The sequence below is a fragment of the Cydia amplana genome, chromosome 10 (assembly GCF_948474715.1).
Source record: "Cydia amplana chromosome 10, ilCydAmpl1.1, whole genome shotgun sequence".
Taxonomy (NCBI): Eukaryota; Metazoa; Arthropoda; class Insecta; order Lepidoptera; family Tortricidae; genus Cydia; species Cydia amplana.
This window is the reverse complement of record NC_086078.1, coordinates 1927790-1950584: the sequence shown is the minus strand read 5'-3', so window position 1 is coordinate 1950584 and position 22795 is coordinate 1927790. Positions and strand designations below refer to the sequence as shown.

The following is a 22795-nucleotide window of genomic DNA, read 5'->3' as shown; positions in this document are numbered from 1 at the left end:
AATACGTAACTATATATTCATGACATAATGTGACATCTGATTTACTCATACACATATTTAGGTAAAGAGGTTTAATCATAAGTGGCCTATCACTTAAAAAAGTACTTAAGACATGCAACCTATGATTATAAACATTGGTAATACGTATTCGACATATTAAAACGATATTCCATAGATATTAAAACTGTTTATTATTCATTAAGGTTGATATAGAGCTACAATATTTTAGAATAGTTATGCGTTACTCTTCCTTACGTCTACAAAACAGTTCGTTCACACATAATGGGCAGTATAAACGTCGTAAGTCGCATTCATGGGCATCATTTTCAAGACACCAATATCAATATCTTAACAGTAATTACACGACTGCCCCAAAAAAAGAGTGTATTGTTTTCAGGGTTCATGTTTGTATGTGGGTATGTAAGTTTCTTTATTACACCGTAACAGCTAAGTGCCTGAACCGATTTAGGTGTTTGAGATGTCATTGGAATCCTTACGTCATCCCGAGTAACATAGGCTATGTGACGTCATCACAAAACCAATATGGCGGATTATGCACTGCAAATTGTGCAACCGAAACAAAAATAAAACTTATAAACCTATCGAGTTGGGTATTAAAATAAAGGATTTTGAAAGACGATTCTAAAACTGTACACAAAATATAGTTTAAACTATTCATTTGGTAGGACAAGATTTTACAAAATGTAAGTATAACGCAAAGATAAATGAATTGTCTAAATCTATTGAATGGGATATTAGAAGAAAGGATTTTTTAAGGCGATCATACGAATATATATAAGTTATATGTTTAATTGTATCGTTGGAGAGAAAATACGAAATGTTCTACATCGCGCTAATGACATTTCTCTTTGCAGCTATATACGACAACGTCATACGTGGCGCTTACGTTATTTTCAATTGCGAAAGTGTCAAACACGAAAGCAACGGTTTGAACGATTGACTAGGTGAGCATTTCTCAAAAAAATTGTACATTTCGATCACATCTTAGATTTCTATAAAAATTGGTATGCTGGTATGGTAGTACATGAAGCTGAACAATTTCCACCATATTTCCCAAAATGTCCAAGAAAGTTTGTATGAAACATCCTTTTTTGTTACCAGATTTCCTTACACATTTGGTAACAAAAAGGAATGTTTCATACAAACTTTCTTGGACATTTTGGGAAATATGGTGGAAATTGTTCAGCTTCATGTACTTTACCAGCATACCAATTTTTATAGAATTAGAAGAATTAATCTAAGATGTGATCGAAATTTACAAATTATTTGAGAAAGGTGCACGCTTTCTGCAGCTTTTCCAAGTTTCTTAATTGCGAAGGCCGAAGGCCGACCTTCGCGTAGGGCCGAAGGCCCAGAGCGTAAGAAAGGTGCGCGCTTTCTGTAGCTTCCCCAAGATTCTTAATTGCAAAGGCCGAAGGCCGAGCTTCGCGTAGGGCCGAAGGCCCGGAACGTAAGATAGGTGCATGCTTTCTGCAGCTTCCCTAAGTATCTTAATTGCGAAGGCCGAAAGCCAACTAATGGGAAATAATTATGTAGTTGCAGAGATATTAAGCCATAGCACTTCTCAATACGTCTGGTTTTTGGGTCCGGCCTATTTAGGTTTTTAAGCACGTTTTATGCTAACATATCAAATATCAACATGATGAAAGCTCCTTGAAGCAACTTAAGTGCCTTAAATCATATAAAAAATGTGATTGGTTTGTATGGTCACTAAAATGTATAAAATAAAATAAATTAATTAAAAATTAAAAAACACGACTGCAGTTTAAAAGCGAACTGAAAAGCTAAAAATAATTTTTAGTTATGTTAGTTACTCAACTTAATGAATGTAAAATATAATATATAAGTGTTCTGTCAGGGTCGTAAACAGCAAACGAAAAAGCTGAGGCTCATTTAGGATTGTGACTGTACCTGTATATTTTATTTCGATGCAGTCGGGGACCTGTGAATGGGAAAAATTCAATATATCAAGGTCCCCGACTGCATCGAAATAAAATATACAGGTACAGTCACGATCCTAAATGAGCCTAAGCTTTTCCGTTTGCTGTTTTTATAGTATGTAGGTACGTTAAGTACTTAAATAAAATATTGGAGCGATGACACTGCAATATGGGTAATATAATAATATTAACATACACATATACATATTATATTATTGGGCATCATTTTCAAGACACCAATATCCTTATCTTAACAGTAATTATAGTATGTAGGTACGTTAAGTACTTAAATAAAATATTGGAGCGATGACACTGCAATATGGGTAATATAATAATATTAACATACACATATACATATTATTACTTTTTTATAATATAACATTTAATTAAATATATGTAAACAGAATTAATTACATATAAGTAGTCTAAGTATTTATAAAACGATTCGGACGAACTTAATTAATGAGGATGAGTATGAGTATGAATTTAATTTTAATGTTAACAAAGACTCCATAGCTCTCCTTAGTCTTACCGTGCTAAAAAAACTCCGAGGCCTGATTATAACTATTATACCTGTCTGCATTAAAAGTTCAGTGACCAGACTTCAAACAGAGAGGGTTGCAATACTTGCAATAGTTCTAAAATGTTCCGATTAGAAGAAAATTTTAAAAGACGCATTTACTTCAAGTGACGCATTTACCTCGGTTGACCTTATATAAAGATAATCATCAGTTAGTAGAAACTGAAAACAAAATGAGAGGATAAGGAAGGAAAAACAATATTTCGACGAGGGTGTCGTGCTAAAACTAAATATGTCAGAAAATATTTCCAATAATATCGAGAGATGCAAGTGATGCAGCCCTCTTTTGAGTAAGAATAAGTTCCTAGAAATATAATACTTTATTTATAAAATAAAGGGAATCAAATGAGTATATTTACGTATATCTAGTGTAGCGCTAAAATTTCCACGATTTAGGGCAGTATTCGAACAATACTTATAGATGTCACTGCAATACTATAAACTATAACTATACCGATCTGTCAGCATCAAAAGTGACATTTCTTCAACCAAAACCGTTACGTTTAACACTGACAGATCGGTATCGTCTCGCTGTGACATATTATAATTATTGTTCGAATACGGCCACTAATCAATCGTTAAGGGATCCACTGATTACCAGTCCGCCGGACGATATCGGCCTGTCAGTTAGAACAAAAAGTTGACAGTTCCGAACAACTGACAGGCCGATATCGGCCGGCGGACTGGTAATCAGTAGGCCCCTTTAGATCGTCTCTAATCGCGCAATAAATTCTATAAAGCGCAATTGTATTGTTAACAGCAAACAGATTGAATTATTGACACAAGTGGAATACTGACCCATTTTCTGAGTTAACAATACGTGACCTCAAATTCTGACCGGCTGACTTGATTTAAATGGACCTACATACATGAATGAATGTAAGATTACTTCCTTGTATACATAAAATATTCAGTTCATATTTATCGGCGTTAAACCTGTTAACTTAATAGATAACGATTGCCATCTGTCGGTTGTTAAAAACTTTCAACCTCAATATCACCCCCTTAGGGAATGAATTTCTAAAAATAATTTGATACCTAATCTAATGGAATTCTACAGCATTGGTTAGACGCTGTGCTTTGTCTGTAAGTAGATACTTATTACGATAGATAGGTATTACGAGAATAGGTATTTTATATATTTTAAAGATCAACTATAGGCACTAAATCATGCTTTATTGGAAATGTAAACCACATGATAAGAAACCGTCTTCTCTCATAGTTTTAAATGTAAATATGAGAAAAATATTTACTTTTTTCTAATTCACACTTGCTTCTTTGCTTTGCTTGGGAGCTTTTCATATCTTAATATAGCTAAGTACATATATTAGGAACTAGTTAACCGATTTCAACGAAATTTGGCATGTAGAAAGCTTAAGTCATGTAATAGGCAATATTTTTGTAAATTGACACAGACCGACGCGGAAATCTACGCGGGAAGAACCGCGAACACAGCTAGTATTTTATAAACAGCGACGTTTCAATTTAGTTACAAAAGCAAGCTGCGGAAGTGACTACACGAGTGCTGTCGCAGGAGTGAATCACCTCAGCCATAATTATTGTTATTATTGTGATTGCTACTGACTTGTAGGTACAGTCAGCAGCAGAAGTTGCTAAGCGGGCGTGTTCAGAATGATCTTGACGCGACTTTATTGTTAAGAGAATAAGAGTGTGTCAAGGTAATTTTGAACTCGCCCGCTTAGCAAATTCTGCTGCTGACTGTACCTAACCGTATGAAACTGTAGTGTAGTCGAAGGATTTTTAAGGGCACTCAAAGTGGCCGCACTTTGGTTAGTAAAGTGAACTAGGTACCTACGTACGATGGCAACTATAGCAATCTTTGAAGTATGAAGTGTTCGTAAAAATCATATAAAAACTGCAACTAACAACCTATACTCTGCTATGACTCATTAGGTTCAAGTATTGAACTACAGATCTCTCAAGCGAAAGTATACCATATACACTTGTAATTATGATTCAAGCTAAAATACTTCCATAGTATTAAAGATTACATCATCCCGATACAAAAACTCATGCGGGTTGAATGGACCAAATGACTTGATTTGCGACTGGTTTTTATAAGTTGGGGAAAGAACCACTGGACTGCATACATTGGTAGATTAGTTTCGATGAGTGTTTTTAAATAAGTATCTAATCATTTTCGTAGATAAATATGAGAATATGACACGACCCGCATATGGTCTGTGTTAATAACTTTGATAACAAATAATCGGTTTACAAGAGGAAGTTTAAAAATTAGGGGTTTATATTATTTTGTTTTGTAGGTCGATTCGAAGATTAGCAATGTCATTTGTAATCTTTGTTGTGTGAAGTGTTAAGGGTAATTTTAGGACGAAACAACACAATAAGTAGGCAAAGAAGTGGTCGAAGAGCGATAAAAAATAATTAATTGAAAAGTGAACAAAGACAAAGTATTTGTGCCGCATCCGTCTCAATTTTGGATTTTAAACGAAAATGTTAAAGTATTTAAGACGAAGAGAGGGAAATAACACATAACCAATCGATTATTATTTTTTAACTCTCCGTTAATAACTACTGTTTTTAATTATTATCCACAAGTCGCGGTAGCTGATGAAACTTTTACTAAGAAATCGATGTTTTCGTGAGTCATTGTTTTGTTTGACGACGCGTATTACTTATGTAGGTACATTGTTTTATATATATATGATAGATAGATAGATAGATAGATAAAGCATTTATTGTCACAACAGGGATTTTAAATTACAATTTTTTTTACACACTTAAGCTATACTTAACCTAGACAGTATATGTATAAATAAGCTCTAATTACATTCTATGTGACAATTGGACAGTCTCAGCTAATGTGCTGGAAGCCCCGCCTTTTATTGCGTGGTTTCAGCGCTGGTTTTCAGCCTGCCCGAAATTGAGGCGGTGACACAAGGCGACTGCTAAGTACTAACTACTAACTTATACTATATTAATTACTATATTGTATTTATTTATAGGATTAAAAAATGACTTAACCGAAACAAAAGTAAAGAGCAAATTTAGCTAAAAAGAGTGAATAATAAGTAGGTAATTTAATTATTTATTGACATTACTAGATAAATTAATAAGATTATATAGGTAGGTACACTGAATATGGAGTATTAAAGTCAATTTGCCTTTTAAGCAACACGGTTCTCAATTTATCTTTAAACGATGTTTGGGACATGTTAAGTCGAAGAGGTGGGGGCAGGTTGTTCCATATTTTTGCTGCACTGACTTTAAATCCGCCTCTACATCCTTTAGTTTTGTGTTTAGGAATGACTGCCTTGTTTAATATTTTGCTACGCGTATTAAAATGGTGTTGATCTTTTGCCCATGCAATTTTATTAAATAGGTATTTAGGTCTTTTTGTGTGTACAACTTTGTGCACGAACGAAGCCATGTGCAATTCCCGTCGTGAGTTCATTTTTAGGATTCCCTTCTCGTTAAGGTAGGGAGTGATGTGCGCCCTACGAGGAACATTAAAACAAAACCTCGCACATGCGTTTTGCACACGCTGAATGGCTTGTGCAGTTTTGTTAAGTATCCTGGGCCCGTACACAGTGTCACAATAATTAAACTGTGAGAGAACTAAAGAATCGGCTAGCAAGATTCTTACCTTTTCAGATAGATACTCTCTGAGTCCGTATAAAACCTTGAGACGGTAAAACGCGTTCCGAATCTTTCCGTTTACGTGCTCTATATAGCGCAGTTCGCCATCCATAATTAAACCGAGATTTCTGGCTGTGTGTGATACCTCGAGACGTTGCGAGTTGATTTCTAGATTGGGTTGAAAATTCGCTATTTTCTGGCATTGAAGTTTTGTTCCCAAAATGAGATATTTTGTTTTTGTAGGGTTGAGAATAAGGTGGTTATTTAGTGCCCAGTTATAAATATTATTTAAATCTTCGTTTATCATTTCTACAGCTTTGAGAGTGTCTTTAGGGTCAAAAGAGAGATAGAGCTGGGTGTCATCGGCGTAAAGATGTAGTTTACAATAGTTTAGACAGTGTTGTAGATCAGTAGTACAAAGAGTAAACAGGATAGGGCTCAAAATCGAGCCTTGGGGCGTGCCCTTTTCAATTAATTTTACTGATGACTTTAAGTGATTTCCCGTGTCCGTTTCTGTATCTACATATTGCCTACGCCCTGTCAGATATGAGGAAAACCAGTTACGTGCAGTTGGTGCGATTTCATAATACGTCATCTTTTCTAGAAGTAGTTCTATATTGACGCAATCGAATGCTCTGGAGAAGTCTAGAAGCACAAGAATACTGCCTTTCCCTTCATCTGAAGCACTAATGATGTCATCTGTTACATGAGCAAGCGCCGTGGCTGTGCCGTGCCCACCGCGGAAGCCGGACTGTACTTGCGGTAGAATGTTTTCCCGCTCCAAGTAGCAGGTCAGTTGCGTGCACACGACTCGCTCCAGGATCTTAGACATAACTGGAAGGATGCTTATCGGTCTAAGATCCTTTAGGTCTTCAACTTTGGCACTCTTAGGCAATGGTTTAACTCTAGCCAGTTTCCAAGCTTCAGGGAAAACGCAGGATTTTATTGAGTAATTTATTATGTACGTTATTACAGGTAATGTGACAGCCAAGGTTTTTTTTAACATATCAATGGTGATCGAATCATATCCCGACGCATTTGTTTTAATGCTGTTAATACATTTTAAAACTTGATCTTCTGTGCATTCGCTTATTTTAAATTCACCTTGATTAAACTTATTTCGTCGAAAATAATCAAACGCTAAACTCTCACATCGCCCATTGTTTGGTATGTTAAGAAAAAAATTGTTGATTTCGTCTGGATTATTTAAATGGTGCGGTATGTTAACTTGGCTACTCGTGCCTAACACGGAGGACCGTTTTAAATATTGCCACATTTTGTTGGGTTTTTTTATATTTTCATTAACATAATATCCAAAAAAGGCGCTTTTTTCCCATCCTACAGTTCTATTCACTAGATTACGCAAGCTTTTATAATAATCCATATGGGAATCCATTTTAGTCTTTCTAGCTTTCGCCAAAGCTTTATCTCGCAAGGACATCATGAGCTTCAGATTGTCTGTGAGCCACGGCCGCGGTTTTTCACCCACTCGTATTTTATGCAGAGGAGCGTGTATATCATACAAACTTACTAATAGACAGTTAAAGGCTTCGACCATCTCACTCACATCGCGGCAATTTTTGACTTCAGTCCAACGGATGTTTTTTAGATCTGATATAAATGTTGCTTCATCTATTTTACTTAAAGCTCTGTAGTTAATGTAACGGGGAGTTTCTTTAGGTTTTTTTATATTAAGTTCGGCAATAACTAGTGCGTGGTCACTAAGGGCCGGGTTGTGATTGACTATGACGTTTTTACACAGTGACGGAGAGTCTGTTATTACTAGGTCTAGCAGAGTGGCGCATTGGTCTGTAATACGCGTAGGTTCCTCTACCAGCTGCTCTAGGTTCTGTTGAGATAAGAAACTCAGTAGTTCCTGCGTGGAATTCCGACTGCGTTGTAATAAATCTACATTAAAATCTGTAAGTATAAAAATATGATTACAGTAAGCAAAGGTACTCGCAGATTCACTTAAGGAGTTGATTGCACCGCCGACCGACAATCCTGACTCTGGCCTATAAACTGTTCCTACAGCGATTCGTAACCCTCCCAGTAATGAAACTTCTAGCCACATTTGTTCAAGCGACGACTCTGGGTGCGGGCGGACGCGGGCGCGCAGGCCGCGCCTCACGTAGAATCCCACTCCGCCGCCCCTACGGCCGCCGGGCCGCGGTGTATGCTTGAATGTATAGCCCGGGACGATTGGTGCAGTTTTCTCTTCGCCAGCTTTTAACCAGGTTTCGTTTAACGCCAAAATATCTGGTTTTAGTCTTTCTATACAACACAGCAATTCATCCCTACCTGTATTTATTGACCTAATATTTAACAGTCCCAACGATAAACATGTTCTTTTTCGATTAAGCTCTATTTAAGACTAATAAAATAACTAATATTTAAGACTATTTAAGACTAATATATATTGTTTTGAACTTGGCGTCCCGATACCTCGTTAATGCGTACCAAGCAAATTGATTTTAAACGGATGTTACAGAGATTGAGTACGTAGTTGTCGTAGTAGTAAGGAAAAGGTCCGGATGTAGAACGATTATTCACTATTTTAATTCGTCAAGACCATATCGGACGCAAATATTTCAGTACAGTGTATCCTTTTAACCCGTTAACTCAACTCAAGAGACTCAAGACTCGAAGAGTCTTACGAACGCGAAATCGGATCAGCAAGGAATCAAAATTTAATCCTAAAACCACAAAGACAAGGTTGTAATTTGGCTAGCAAATTTCGATCCCTCTGTGTTAAGGAAAAAGTTCGGATGTGGAACGATTAATAGGATATTGCGTATTTTCCTTAGTTGTGAGGATCATATGGACACAAAGACCGGTTCGCAACTCTAGTTCGAGGTGAACGGGCACGTGATCGCCGTAACGGAACGTAGGAAGCGCTTTCTATGTATACAGACTGTTTGTATACAATTTATAACTGCTATTCTGTATTATATCGTTTCAACTAATTTTACAACTTCGTTTTAACTTGGCAGGTATTCGTACTCTTGACACTGTTTACCTCTAATACCAAAAAAATATTGGGTACCAAAAAATTCGGTGGTCATAATATTTTGGTCCGCAAAAGACCCTGGTGTGATCAATTTGAATGAATTCCGCGAACTCGGGAGGAAGTGTGATAATGTTAAATCGGTCAAGTAGTCATTTCGCGACTGACATGTTTGAATGACGCCGTGAGAAAGGTTTTCCGCCTGGACAACGGAACGGAAAAATATGTGAGAACGGTTTTAAACGGTTCTCACATATTTTTCAGTGACTTTAATAGGCGAATATCTGTATAGTATTAATTTATCCTGGTCACGGCACCACTTGTAAAATAATCTTTAATTTATTTGAAAACGGCACGGAATTTTTTTTATTTATCAGACAGACAATATTTTTTATGACAGAAACAATCCTAAACTCTGACCAAAGCAAAAAACTTGGCCCTTGACTTCGGTGACTGAGCCCTTCTTGGCCAATCCACCTTATCAGGCAGCCAGGTGCTACATCATGTATGGCTACTGCCAAGTAGGTGTCAACGTGATCACATAATGAAAGGTTACTTACAGTACTGAACGACCAGCAGGACCCGCATTTGCCCTGGTCCTTGATTTCGGTGACGGCGCCCTTTTTCCTCCAGTCAACCTGGTCGGGAAGGGTCACGTGGGCCGGAGAGATGAAGGTGGCGCCGCGCACGCCAGCGGCCTTGGAGAGGAGACCCTTGTGCCTGTAGACAAATGCAGTGTTTAAATAAATCACCAAGGAGTTTTGGCCGAAGGGTGTCAAGTTTCGGCGGTTCCGCGGCCGGTTCCCTGACACTGCGGGGTTGCGTAATGCATCGCAATCATAATGTGTTTTTTAGTGTTTAGTTATATTTTTATAATATGTATGCTAGTTTTAAGGTATTTATGTATGGGCCACTAGTTGCCTGAAATAAACGATTTCATTCATTCATTCATTAAATATACGAGGGGCGTTCAAAATATTCTCGGTATTGATATCTTACGACCTCTTCTAAAATTTCTTTCGTTACTGGCCGCTAAGGTTTATTCATTGACATTAAAAAAAAGTATAATTCGAACCGAGATGGTCTTTTGTTTTTCTGCAATTGCTGAACAAACATGAACATCATGTGCGAATTGACAATGTTAACTAAATTAGAACATCGATGCGTGATAAAATTCTTGACAAAACAGGGTAAAAATCAAAAAACCATAAAAGAGGAAATGGATTGTGTTTACCGTGAGTCTGCTCCTTCTTTATCTACCATTCAAAAGTGGTCAAGCGAGTTTAAACGCGGAAGGGAGAGTATTGAAGATGACCCTAGACCTGGCCGGCCTGTAGTAGCTACTTCACAAGAAAATATTGATAAAGTGGAAAAACTTATATTGGAAGATGGTCGAGTGAAGGTAAAATCTATAGCACAAGTAACCAATCTCTCTATTGGTACCGTACATGATATTATACATGACCATCTTAATATGTCAAAAGTAAGTGCAAGATGGGTTCCGCGAATGCTGACTCGGCTTCAAAAAGACATGCGTGTAGCTTGTTGTTCCGATTTTATTGACCTGTGCGGTGAAAATCCTGATGAGGTGCTGCAAAGAATAGTTACTGGAGATGAAACCTGGGTTCATCATTATGACCCAGAGAGTAAACAAGAGTCCATGCAGTGGCACATTAAGGGTTCAGCTCATCCCAAGAAGTTCAAGGTCATCCCTTCAGCTCGCAAGGTCATGGCCACGATATTTTGGGATTGTGAAGGAGTATTACTAATCGATTATAAAGAAAAAGGTGTAAATATCACAGGACAGTACTACGCTAACATTCTACGTCAATTAAAGGATGTAATCAAAGAAAAGAGGCGAGGAAAGTTAACCAAAGGTATTCTGCTTCTGCATGACAACGCCCCCGTCCATACTGCTCATATTGCCAAGGCAGCTATTGTTGAATGTGGGTTTAAAACTGTTACTCACCCACCGTATAGTCCGGACTTAGCCCTCAGCGACTTCTTTTTGCTCCCCAATCTTAAAAAGGATCTGCGTGGAAATAAATTTTCTGACGATGAAGCATTGAAGGCGGCAGTGGAGGAGCATTTTTACACGAAAGATAAAAAATATTTTTACGAGGGATTAAAAAAAATAATTGATCGATCTTTTAAGTGTATGAACATAGGGGGGGAGTATATTGAAAAATAAAAATATCAAACTTTTCGTACTTGTTTGTTTTCATTCTCATACCGAGAATATTTTGAACACCCCTCGTACGTATAACTAACCTACGCTCGCGACTTTGTGTAAAAAAAATAGTTATTTACGATACAAGTGCGGAAAAGAGGAAATTCGAAACGAGTGGCGATAAATTAAAACACGACCGAAGGAAGTGTTTTAAATCGATACGAGTTGCGAATTACCTATTCGCACGTGTATCGTACAACGTTTTACAGTACATATGTCACTTTAAACTTTCGGGAAAGTAGCACCATATGTACTGTAAATACCGTTTTCAACCCATAGGCGTTAAAAAATGTTAGTGGAGCTTTACAACATTGAAGAAAGTGTTCTAAAACTTCCTAGTTTCAATAGTTAAGGTTGTGCGTTGTCCCTCAGTCCCTCGTTGTTTTTGTAGGAAGATGATTAATTGCAGGGTCCCCTCCATCTTTATGTTTGGTGTTAGTGCTAAAGGAGACCATCGAAAACCTGACAATCAGAATGAAAGTGCCTAAGTTAACCGTTTTCGTTTGTGTACAGTACACAGAAAGCGTGGTACTAAACCTAATTCCTTAAGTATTCAAATGATCTTTATTTAAAAAATCCGAAAATGGCTACTTCCAAGGTCAAAAAATTCAATTTATTGACGATAATAACAGAACGTACACTGCTTATCGGCGATTAGCTACGCGCAGTAAAACTGCCAATCAGTACGTACAAGGATCGTTGGCTTTAATTATACTTACTGTAAGTTAATCTAACGCTTTAGATACACTTACTTACAGAGAGGACCAGACGACTATTTAATAATAATAATTTGAGCCTATATACGTCCCACTGCTGGGCACAGGCCTCCTCTCATGCGCGAGAGGGCTTGGGCTATAGTCCCCACGCTAGCTCAATACGACTATTTACATAGGTGTAAATATTCTAGGGAATTTGGGGGGTTTGTTCCTGTTTCGTCGGATTCCTGATTCGTCGAAATGTGCTAAAAATGCTAGAAAAAGTACGATCACTGGTGATTACATTAAATCTTCATATTTAGGTAGTAAATACTGGTTTACTGCACGACATATTTAATTATGTATATGTATATAATTCCCACGAAACAAGAATACGACGAATCAGGAATCCGACGAAACAGGAATACGACGAACCAGGAACAAACCCTTTGGGGAGCTTGTGTCAAAAGATACTCTTCTTTGAAAAACCTCTTTGCTGAAGCCGAACTCTTAATTACTCAAACAATCAATATTGATATAGGTATTTGTGATGAAATTAAAAACTGATATAACGATTTAGATGTAAGATGTGACTTACAATAAAAGACGGACACTAGAACAAATTTAGACAAGTTTATTTTCAGGCAATATGTTCTCCCGAGTTATACGAAGACTAGCTGTTGCCCGCGACTTCGTACGCGTGGATTTGTATATTGGTGGTTATAAATTCTACTTTAGCTTAGAACATTATGCAGCAAAAGATAACAGTAGGGACGGTTAATCATTTGATAATTATTATACAACGCATGAGATTTGTCTTTCACAACCTGGCTACGAAATTTCAAGCCCCTAACTGAATAAAATTGTTCTCAATATAATCTCTCTCCACCCCCAGAAGATTTTCAAGTCCACTATTTAATAAAACCTACTACCTAACTACCTATTTACGAAGTTTGAAGTTCATAGCTTTAAACAAAATTTGAACCCTCTACCAACTCTCAACCCCTGTTTAAACTTTTAGGGGATGAATTTTTAAAAAAGCTGAAATTACTTTTCTTGTATTGTAATAATAGTCATAGTCATAGTCATTTATTCATAATATTTTAAATATTACATGTCAATTTATTTAGGTATTAGGTTTCGTTGTTATATAATATTCAAATTAATTAAGTACTCAGCTTAATTAAGATATCAAGATAGGTACAATTACAATGTCAGTTATTCAATGAAATTATAAAAAATATGCCTTTATACAACGATTCAAGTCCCGCACTCAAATAAATATTTGGGTTCCATACAAATTTTCGACCCCCTTTTCACCACCTTGGGGGATGAGTTATCAAAGACTCTGAAATTAGTTTTCTTTTCTCTTAATAAATTACCTTTATACGAAGCTTCAAGTTCCTAGCTTAAATCCCGCACTCTCAAAAATATTTGATCTCCATACAAACTTTAAACCCCTTTTTCACCTCCTCGAGGGATGAATTTTTAAAAACGCTGAATAGGTTTTCTTGTTTTTTAATAAAATACCTTTTTTTCGAAGTTTCAAGTTCCTAGCTAAAATTTGAACCCTATACAAACTTTCAACCCCTTTTGGACCCTTATAGGGGATGAATTTTTAAAAACGCTGCAATTACTTTTCTCGTATTCTAATAATATGTCATTATACAAAGATTCAAGTCCTGCACTTACAAAAAATTTTGACCTCTATACAAGTTTTCAACCCCTTTTTCACCACTTTAAATGTTGAATTTTGAAAAACGCTGTCATTAGTTTTCTTCTCTTTTAATGAAATAACTTTTTACAAAGTTACAAATTCGTAGCTTAAAATAAAATTTAAACCCTATACAATCTTTCAACCCCTTTTTAACCCTTTTAAGGGATGAATTTTAAAAACGCTGAAATTACTTTTTTGAGTTCTAATAATATGGCTTTATACAAAGATTCAAGTCCCGCACTCTAAAAAATATTTGATCTCCGTACAAACTTTCAACCCCTTTTTCACCACCTTGGAGATGAATTTTAAAAAACGCTGAAATTAGTTTTATTGTTTTTTAATTTAATAGCTTTTTGCGAAGTTTCAAGGTCCTAGCTTAAAATAAAATTTGCACCCCAAGACAAAGTTCATCCCCTTTTTTACCCCCTTATGGGTTGAATTTCCTAAAACGTCGCAATTCCTTTTTTTTGCTATCGGCTATTATGCCTTTCTAAAAAGTTTCAAAGCATTTGTAATGGATTCAATCTTTCATTTCAAGCCCTTTTTAACCCTGTTAGGGGATCAATTTTTAAAAACGCTGAAATTACTTTTCCTGTCTTATAATAATATACCCATATACAAAGTTTAAAGTCCCACACTCACAAAAATATTTGATCTCCATACAAACTTACAACCCCTTTTTCACCACCTTGGGGGATGAATTTTCGAAAACGCTGAAATTAGTTTTCTTATTTTTTAATATAATACATTTTTACAAAGTTTCAAATTCCTAGCTTGAAATAAATCTTGAACCCCATACAACCTTTCATCCCCTTTTTAACCCTTTTAAGGGATGAATTTTTAAAAACGCTGAAATTACTTTTCTTGAATTCTAATAATATGGCTTTATACAAAGACTCAAGTCCCGAACTCTCAAAAATATTTTATCTCCGTACAAACTTTCAACCCCTTTTTCACCACCTCGGGGGATGAATTTTTAAAAACTCTGAAATTAGTTTTCTAGTTTTTTAATTTAATACCTTTTTGCAAAGTTTCAAGGTCCTAGCTTAAAATAAAATTTGCACCCCAAGACAAAGTTTCATCTCCTTTTTTACCCCCTTAGGGGTTGAATTTCCTAAAACGTCGCAATGACTTTTTTTTATAATCGGCTATTATGCCTTTCTAAGAAGTTTCAAAGCATTTGTAATTGATTCAAACTTTCAACCCCTTTTTAACCCTGTTAGGGGATGAATTTTCAAAAACGCTGAAATTACTTTTCCTGTCTTATAATAATATACCCATATACAAAGTTTCAAGTCCCACACTCACAAAAATATTTGATCTCCATACAAACTTTCAACCCCTTTTTCACCACCTTGGGGGATGAGTTTTCGAAAACGCTGAAATTAGTTTTCTTGTTTTTTAATATAATACATTTTTACAGAGTTTCAAATTCCTAGCTTAAAATAAAACTTGAACCCCATACAACATTTCATCCCCTTTTTAACCCCCTTAGGGGTTGAATTTTTCAAAATCGCTTCTTATCTCTTGTACACTTTATAAATGCAACCTAGTGTGCAAATTTCAACTTTCTAGCTTTTGTAGTTTCGGCTCTGCGTTGATGAATCAGTCAGTCAGTCAGTCAGGACACTTGCATTTATATATATAGATAATGAAGAAAGTTAGGAACTAACTTTGTGGCACAGAGAGCTATGGAGCGCGCGATGCTCGGGATCTCCCTGCGAGACAGAATTCGCAATGAGGACATTCGCCAACGCACGAAAGTTACCGACATCGCCAAAGGAATTGCGCAACTGAAGTGGGAATGGGCCGGCCATATCTGTCGAAGGGATAACGACCGATGGGGCCAGCGAGTACTGCTCTGGAGACCTCGACTGGGAAGCCGGAGTGACGGAAAACCACGAGCCAGATGGCCGGACGACATTAGAAAGACGGCAGGGCCGACCTGGCATAGAACCGCCGCGTACAGAACAACATGGAAATCCATGAAAGAGGCATATGTTCAGCAGTGGACGCAAATATGCTGAGAAGAAGAATGAAGAAAGTTAGGAACTAATATGCAACCACCATCATTTTTGAACATACGCGTTATTCATAAATTTTAATTGGTTGCCTATATTTTATCTGCTAGTGCCATACGACTAAATAAATAGTCATAACTAGCAGGTGTTGCCTATAGGTATTATTTTAGATCAATCAACCAACATTACATATGTATGTATCGATAACGGCGAATGTAGGCACAAATAGAACATATCTACTGCCCCGCGGGCCAGTTTGCACCATTGTTTATATTTTTCCCAAACGTATAGATAAGTCAGATAAGCATTGTTTGCAGAATCGCTATCGGCGACCCAATTCTGTAAGTCTTTGTTCAGGGTCTTTACCTATTTTAAATACGTAATAAAACTGATTAAAGTCGAGGAATTCATGTTAATATTTAGAAACAAAAGACCACTGTTTGTTTATTACTTTAAAGACTTTGTTAGCTTTTTAGCTTGTAAACTTAAAATAATACAAAGAGCAGCTAAGATAACATTATGAGGTGGGCTTTGTATATTTTAAGTTTGATACAATAAACGCTTTTTGAATGAATGGGTACTCAAAAGTTAGCAGTTTTCTTATCTCTATTGACTACTATTAGGGTTCCGTACCCAAAGGGTAAAAACGGGACACTATTACTAAGACTCCGCTGTCCGTCCGTCCGTCCGTCTGTCACCAGGCTGAACCACGAACCACCGAACCGTGAACCGTGATAGCTAGACAGTTGAAATTTTCACAGATGATGTATTTCTGTTGCCGCTATAACAACAAATACTAAAAACAGAATAAAATAAAGATTTAAGTGGGGCTCCCATACAACAAACGTGATTTTTGACCGAAGATAAGCAACGTTGGGTGGGGTCAGTACTTGGATGGGTGACCGTTTTTTTGCTTGTTTTTTGTTGATGGTGCGGAACCCTCCGTGCGCGAGTCCGACTCGCACTTGGCCGGTTTTTTTAGCTTTATATTTCCCTCTTGAAAACCTATCACACATTACGGACAGAAGTGCAGATTGGTTATAATACTTTTAGCTACATATCTAATTTGATTAAGGAAAAAGCAATACTTAATAAAATTTTCCATTTAAATATTTAGTAGGTATAATGCTTAACATGTTTATACATATGAAATTAGTGGACTTGAGATCTAAAATGTAACGATACATGTTCATCTATTTATCTAGTACCCTCAACACTAGCTTTATTGAGCTTACTGTGGGTTTAGATTTATTTGTGTAAGATTGTCCTATAATGTTTACTTCACTACATAGTATAAAACAAAGTCGCTTCCCGCTGTCTGCCTGTCCCTATGTATGCTTAGATCTTTAAAACCACGCAACGGATCTTGATGCCGTTTTTTTTAAATAGATAGAGTGATTCAAGAGGAAGGTTTATGTATAATTTGTTAACCCGTGCGAAGCCGGGGCGGGTCGCTAGTTTAATATAAGTTATAATTATAAATCATGTCTTAAAACTGACACAGGAAACCCAACAGAGACTTAGTGATCATAACAATCAGCAAAATGTTTTTGATTTAAACATCAATATGTATTATGTATAATGGGGAGGTATTTGGCTAGCAGCTAGCAATAGGATACTATATAAACTTAAAAAAAAAAAAATATAACAGTTAGGTACTCACTTGTTAGTCCTGTTGAAGCCGTTCATGTTGTGCACGAACTCATGATGCAGCAGATCCCCATACTTGTTCTGCTTGAGTCTGAACGAGACCTGGCCCTGCTCGAACCTCTGGTTGTGTTTGGCGATCTTGTGCTTGTTTTCAGCGTAGATTTTCATGCGGAACTTGTCCTCTTCCTTCGATTCGTATTGTTTGTTGTGTTCCATCTGGTGGGATTGATCATTTGAGGTATGTTAGACAAATGCTTATGACTTCACTACATAGTATAAAACAAAGTCGCTTCCCTGTCTGTATGCTTAGATCTTTAAAACTACGCAACGGATTTTGATGAGGTGTTTATAATAGATAGAGTGATTCAAGGAAGGTTTATGTATAATTTGTTAACCCGTGCAAAGCCGGGGCGGGTCGCTAGTAGAGAATATAAGAATCAGAATCAAAGAATCATATTGTCATCAGAATATAAAATGAAAACAGCTTTATGTCTGCTAATTTAAATATTTATAATTATGTTGTATTTGGTAATTTTGAATACTGCAGAAATATGAGTAATTCTGAAAACGAGTTCTATAATATGATGGAAGTATGGGTCATTTTCGCAATTACCCGCCATTTGTTTCCGAAACTACTATTTCGATTTACCCATGTACCTACACTACACCTTATTCATTAAATATATGTTTCACATCAATTAAGAATAACAATTTTGACTTATTTTATTTTTTAAATAGGAACTCTTATACAGGTCTTTGGAATATTATACCTATGCATATTTCTGTTACCACTTTTCCTCAAAGAAAAATTATACATATAATGGAAAATAGTGATGATGACTAAACATGTTATTCATATAAAACAGACTTGACAAACACTTAAAACAACTAAAAAAATGAACATTAATCGTTAAAAAAAAACAAGTGCAGTGATATACACGCATCAGCTTTCAGCTGCTAGTGTATTAAACAATATAATATAATAATAATATGGCCTATAGGTATGAACACTTCACAACAGGTTATTGTTTTCATCATTTATTGTTGAGGATAAAATCAATGTGAAAATGGAATTTTAATGTCAGGAAAAATGCAAGGAAATTAGGAATATTAATATTACCTTGTAGGCGTTCCATTCCTCACGGACCAGGTCAAAGAAGGAGACAGCGCTGGCGGCTGCCACCACACACAGAAGCACAGCTACACACTTCATTTTTCTACAACAAACAAACCAATTAATGTTTACTAATTTACCTAAAATTGACAAACAGCAACAAAAGTAAATAAAGAATTTTTAAATGAACTAATTTAGCTGCATAGACAATTTCAGCAGTTTAATAAAATGTAGGTATATAAATGTAAAACTTTCGTTTAAAGTTAATATCATATTTTATAAAAATTATAGACATCAATAAATGAATTGTAAGATTATTTTTAAGTATGTAACTAATATAATGTAACATACATGGTCAATTTCAAACTATTTTAATGTAACTTAAAAGACAGATTTTCAAGAAAAAACTTTCTCTATTGAAGTTACCCTGTCTGGCCTAGCCTACTGCCCTAGAAATTATACCTAAACAAGATTTATAAGCAGTCATTTATTGCCACCTTGAACTCTGTTACGTATAATGACTTGCTTAAATTTGAAACTACGAATAACTAAGTAGTGGGTAGGTAAAGTTTAATAACTAAAAATAATTAAAAAGCCAGGAATTTGCTTTAGTGAAGCAGTTCAGAAACTGTACATTTAATTCACGTCACGTTTGACTAGCCTGATTGTAACAAGGAAATCGTAGATATTACGCAGTGGCATCTGTAAAGAAGTTGGTGTTGATATGGGCGGAGGGGGCATGAACTCAAACAAAGAACGAATACTATTCTGAGAAAAATACAATGCTAAACTAAGGCCCTAATATTAATTGTGTCTTTAACTTACCCCAATATGCTCCAACTATACAATCAGAATTAGCTATAAATTAATTAAATTATAATTAATTATCGCGACGCGAAACTGTCTATCGAATATTTACAAACACGACAGCTCCGTGGAACTCCCAATTTGTTTATGCCAAGGATGACGCAAAGTTCGTTAAAAAATAGTAGCAAGTAACCATAAACTAACCGGAAACAGCGGTTAACCGTAGACAATCGATACGATTATACAATCGATTCAGTCGATAGGAATGATACCTGTGAAAATCGGTATCAATTCTGGTATCATCCCAAGTTACCGATTTGGGTCAGGACTAGTTGACATTTAACAAACGTCAAATGTATATGTTATGTTGAAGCTGTTGAAGTGCGTAGTGCAATGCATGGGAAATAGCGAGGTTATGTTATGAATTAATTAAAGTAATTATTAAAATGAAACAACAAAATAAGTCACAGAAAAAAGGTGAAAGGAAGAAGAAGTTTCAACTGTACAAACCACGCCGCAAAAAGAATGTAGAGGAGGATGCGGCCATTCAATATTTAAAAGCACAGTATGATAAGGTAAAACATATTTTAAACCGTTCGTGGATTAAAGATTTATACATTATCATATATTATTATTTTTCATATAACGTTCATGCATCTAAAACTAAGAGGTATATATAATTCCTTTCAGATTGTACCAGATGAAATCAAAACATTTAAAGATCTGCCTCTATCCCAGAAAACTCTTAAAGGGCTTAAAGATAATAACTACACGACGCCCACTGAGATCCAGCGACAAGCTATAGGCTTCGCTTTACAAGGGAAAGACATCCTGGGGGCTGCCAAGACTGGGTCAGGGAAAACTTTAGCGTTCTTAATACCTATTTTGGAAAATTTGTTCTGTAGCAAATGGACACGAATGGACGGAGTAGGAGCCCTAGTCATCTCACCCACAAGAGAACTGGCTTACCAGATTTTCCAGACATTGAGAAAGATTGGCCAGCTCCATGATTTCTCTGCTGGCCTCATTATTGGTGGACAAAACCTCAAGTTTGAAAGAAAGAGAATGGACCAAGTTAACATATTAATCTGTACTCCGGGGCGGCTTCTGCAACATATGGATGAGAACCCCTTATTTGACTGCAGCCACTTACAAATCCTGGTTTTGGATGAAGCTGATAGATGTTTAGACATGGGCTTTGAAGCAACCATGAATGCAATCATAGAAAATTTACCCGCCGAAAGACAGACACTTTTGTTTTCTGCAACACAAACAAAATCTGTAAAAGATTTGGCTAGGCTGAGCTTGAAGTTCCCTACATATGTGGCACCACATGAGCAGGCAGAAACGACCACTCCAGAAGCTTTACAACAGAGCTATATAGTCTGTGAAATTGATGAGAAACTTGGAATTCTCTGGTCTTTCATAAAAAATCATCTTAAACAGAAAGTAATAGTATTCATGGCCACATGCAAGCAAGTAAAGTATACCCATGAGTTGTTCTGTAAGCTTCGCCCAGGCACAAGTCTCTTAGCTCTCTATGGCACACTACACCAAGAAAAAAGAGAAAGGATTTATACTGACTTTTGTAGGAAATCCAATGTGGTTCTCTTTGCAACTGACTTAGCATCAAGAGGACTTGACTTTCCTCGAGTCAACTGGGTGATACAGATGGACTGTCCAGAGGATGTTCAGACATACATACACAGAGCTGGCCGCACAGCTAGAGGAGTCCTTGGTAAAGGTGAGGGACTTCTAATGCTTCTTCCAAATGAGGTAAAAATTGTAGAAGACTTGAATAAAAACAAAATTCCCATCAATAAAATATCAGTAGATCCATCTAAAGTTGTTGCCCCTCAGAGAAAAATAGAGGCACTACTCTCAGATCACACTGATCTGAAACAAACTGCCCAAAAAGCATTTGTAAGCTACTTGAAGTCAGTGTATTTAATGAAGAACAAAGATATATTCAATGTCCATGCTTTAGACACAGATGCTTTTGCCAGGTCTTTAGGTTTAATAGTACCTCCTAGAATCAGGTTCCTACAAAGATATCAGAAGAGTGAAGCAGCTAAGAAGGGATTGGAAGAAGCTGATGATGATGTAATATCAAAATTAAAGGAAAAGGCTGAAGAGGATGAAGGCTCAGATGCCAGCCCTGCTGAAGAGGAGCCCCAAATAGAAAAGAAGGTAAAGAAAAAACTGATTAAAGAAGTTCCAAAACTAAACTTCCACAATGATGATGACAGTGATGAGGATGATTTCCTGCAAGTAAAGAAAACCAATGTTGATATTGAAGATGATACAATAGTAGAAGATGAACACAAGTCAAAGAAAAAATCCAAACCTTTGACAAAAGCAGCCATTGCTAAGAAGTTACTTAAAAAGAAAATTAAAGTAAATACTACAGTGAAGTTTACAGAAGAAGGTGAAGCTTTGGATGATGAAAAGAAGGATGTAAAGTCAGAACTTGCCAAAAAATTCGTCAATGAGAATGTGGGTGGTATTGACATTGAGATGGCTAAGGAAGTGCTTAAAGAGGAAGACAAATTTGACAAAATCAGGTTCAGAGAAAAGGTTAAAGCTAAACACAAGGAACAGAAAAGGAAACTTAAGGATAAAAGAAAGGAGGAGGAAGGAGAGAAAGATGACTTTGGAAGTGATGAAGAGTCAGATGGCCCTGATCTATCATGGCTGCCAGACCCAGATAAGGTGTATACAAAGAAAGATGGTGATAGTAGTGGTGATGAACAGAATGCTGGTGAAGATGAGAGAATGGGCTCAGATAATGAACAGTCAGAACTTGAATCTGAAGAAGAGAAATATCACAGGTATTTCTAAATTTTAATTCATTCTCTATTTTTATTATTATTATTAAATAGTAATAATTAGAATTACACTTCACAACATCCATAAGGTATTACTCAAGCTACAATGTTTCCAAATCAGGTACAAAGGCACCTACAGATGTGCAAGTTGAGGAAAGTTTCCAATAACTTCGGAAATTTTGAAACCTTATAAATCCTGTGAAAAATTTCAAAATGTCCATTAATTTTCTTTAACTTGCACATCGCACATTTGTACCTGGACTCATATTTAAATGTTTTTTAAATTCCCAGGCCCCTCAAACGCAAGCTGGTGGAAAGTAAAGGCATCCCGCAGGCAAGCGTGGCGCCGCGCAAGGCGGCGCGGCTGACGGACGTCGCCGCAGCTCTGTCGGTGCAGGAGGCGGAGGCGTTGGCGATGCAGTTGCTTAAGGGGAAATAATAAATAAATATTGGTTATCTATTTTAGTGTTTTATTGTCAAATAACTATCCTCTATCTATGCCATATTGAGATGTTCTTGACTAGAAATCTAGTATATAGTGCAGTGGCCTAAACTATAGTGAGG

At 36.4% G+C, this 22795-nt stretch overlaps 2 protein-coding genes across 3 annotated transcripts in view; one reads left to right on the top strand and one right to left on the bottom strand.

Annotated features, from left to right (window-relative positions):
• The window catches only part of LOC134651395 (cathepsin L), a 47386-nt gene that overhangs the window by 4864 nt on the left and 19727 nt on the right, over nt 1-22795 (bottom strand). The window contains exons 1-4 of one of the 2 annotated variants that reach the window (XM_063506494.1): nt 19422-19582; nt 18603-18699; nt 17496-17698; nt 9730-9889 (exon numbers count right to left, since the gene is read on the bottom strand). In XM_063506494.1, the coding sequence (XP_063362564.1) occupies nt 9730-9889; nt 17496-17698; nt 18603-18695 (456 nt within the window). In that variant the 5' untranslated portion in view covers nt 18696-18699; nt 19422-19582. Of the gene's footprint in view, nt 1-9729; nt 9890-17495; nt 17699-18602; nt 18700-19421; nt 19583-22795 lie in introns of those variants that run through there. The other variant, XM_063506495.1, reaches the window with a different exon arrangement.
• Nucleotides 19784-22691, top strand: LOC134651322 (probable ATP-dependent RNA helicase DDX10). The gene is made up of 3 exons (XM_063506384.1): nt 19784-19978; nt 20094-22234; nt 22523-22691. Exons 1-3 carry the CDS (start codon nt 19850-19852, stop codon nt 22668-22670), a joined length of 2418 nt encoding a protein of 805 aa, XP_063362454.1. The 5' UTR covers nt 19784-19849; the 3' UTR covers nt 22671-22691.

Excerpts from the sequence above, each read along its gene's own strand:
- LOC134651322 (XM_063506384.1), top strand. The coding sequence starts at position 19,850 with ATGAAACAACAAAATAAGTCACAGAAAAAAGGTGAAAGGAAGAAGAAG. Across the intron at positions 19,979-20,093 it reads TAAAAGCACAGTATGATAAG|ATTGTACCAGATGAAATCAA; the intron begins GTAAAACATATT and ends AATTCCTTTCAG. Across the intron at positions 22,235-22,522 it reads GAAGAAGAGAAATATCACAG|GCCCCTCAAACGCAAGCTGG; the intron begins GTATTTCTAAAT and ends TTAAATTCCCAG.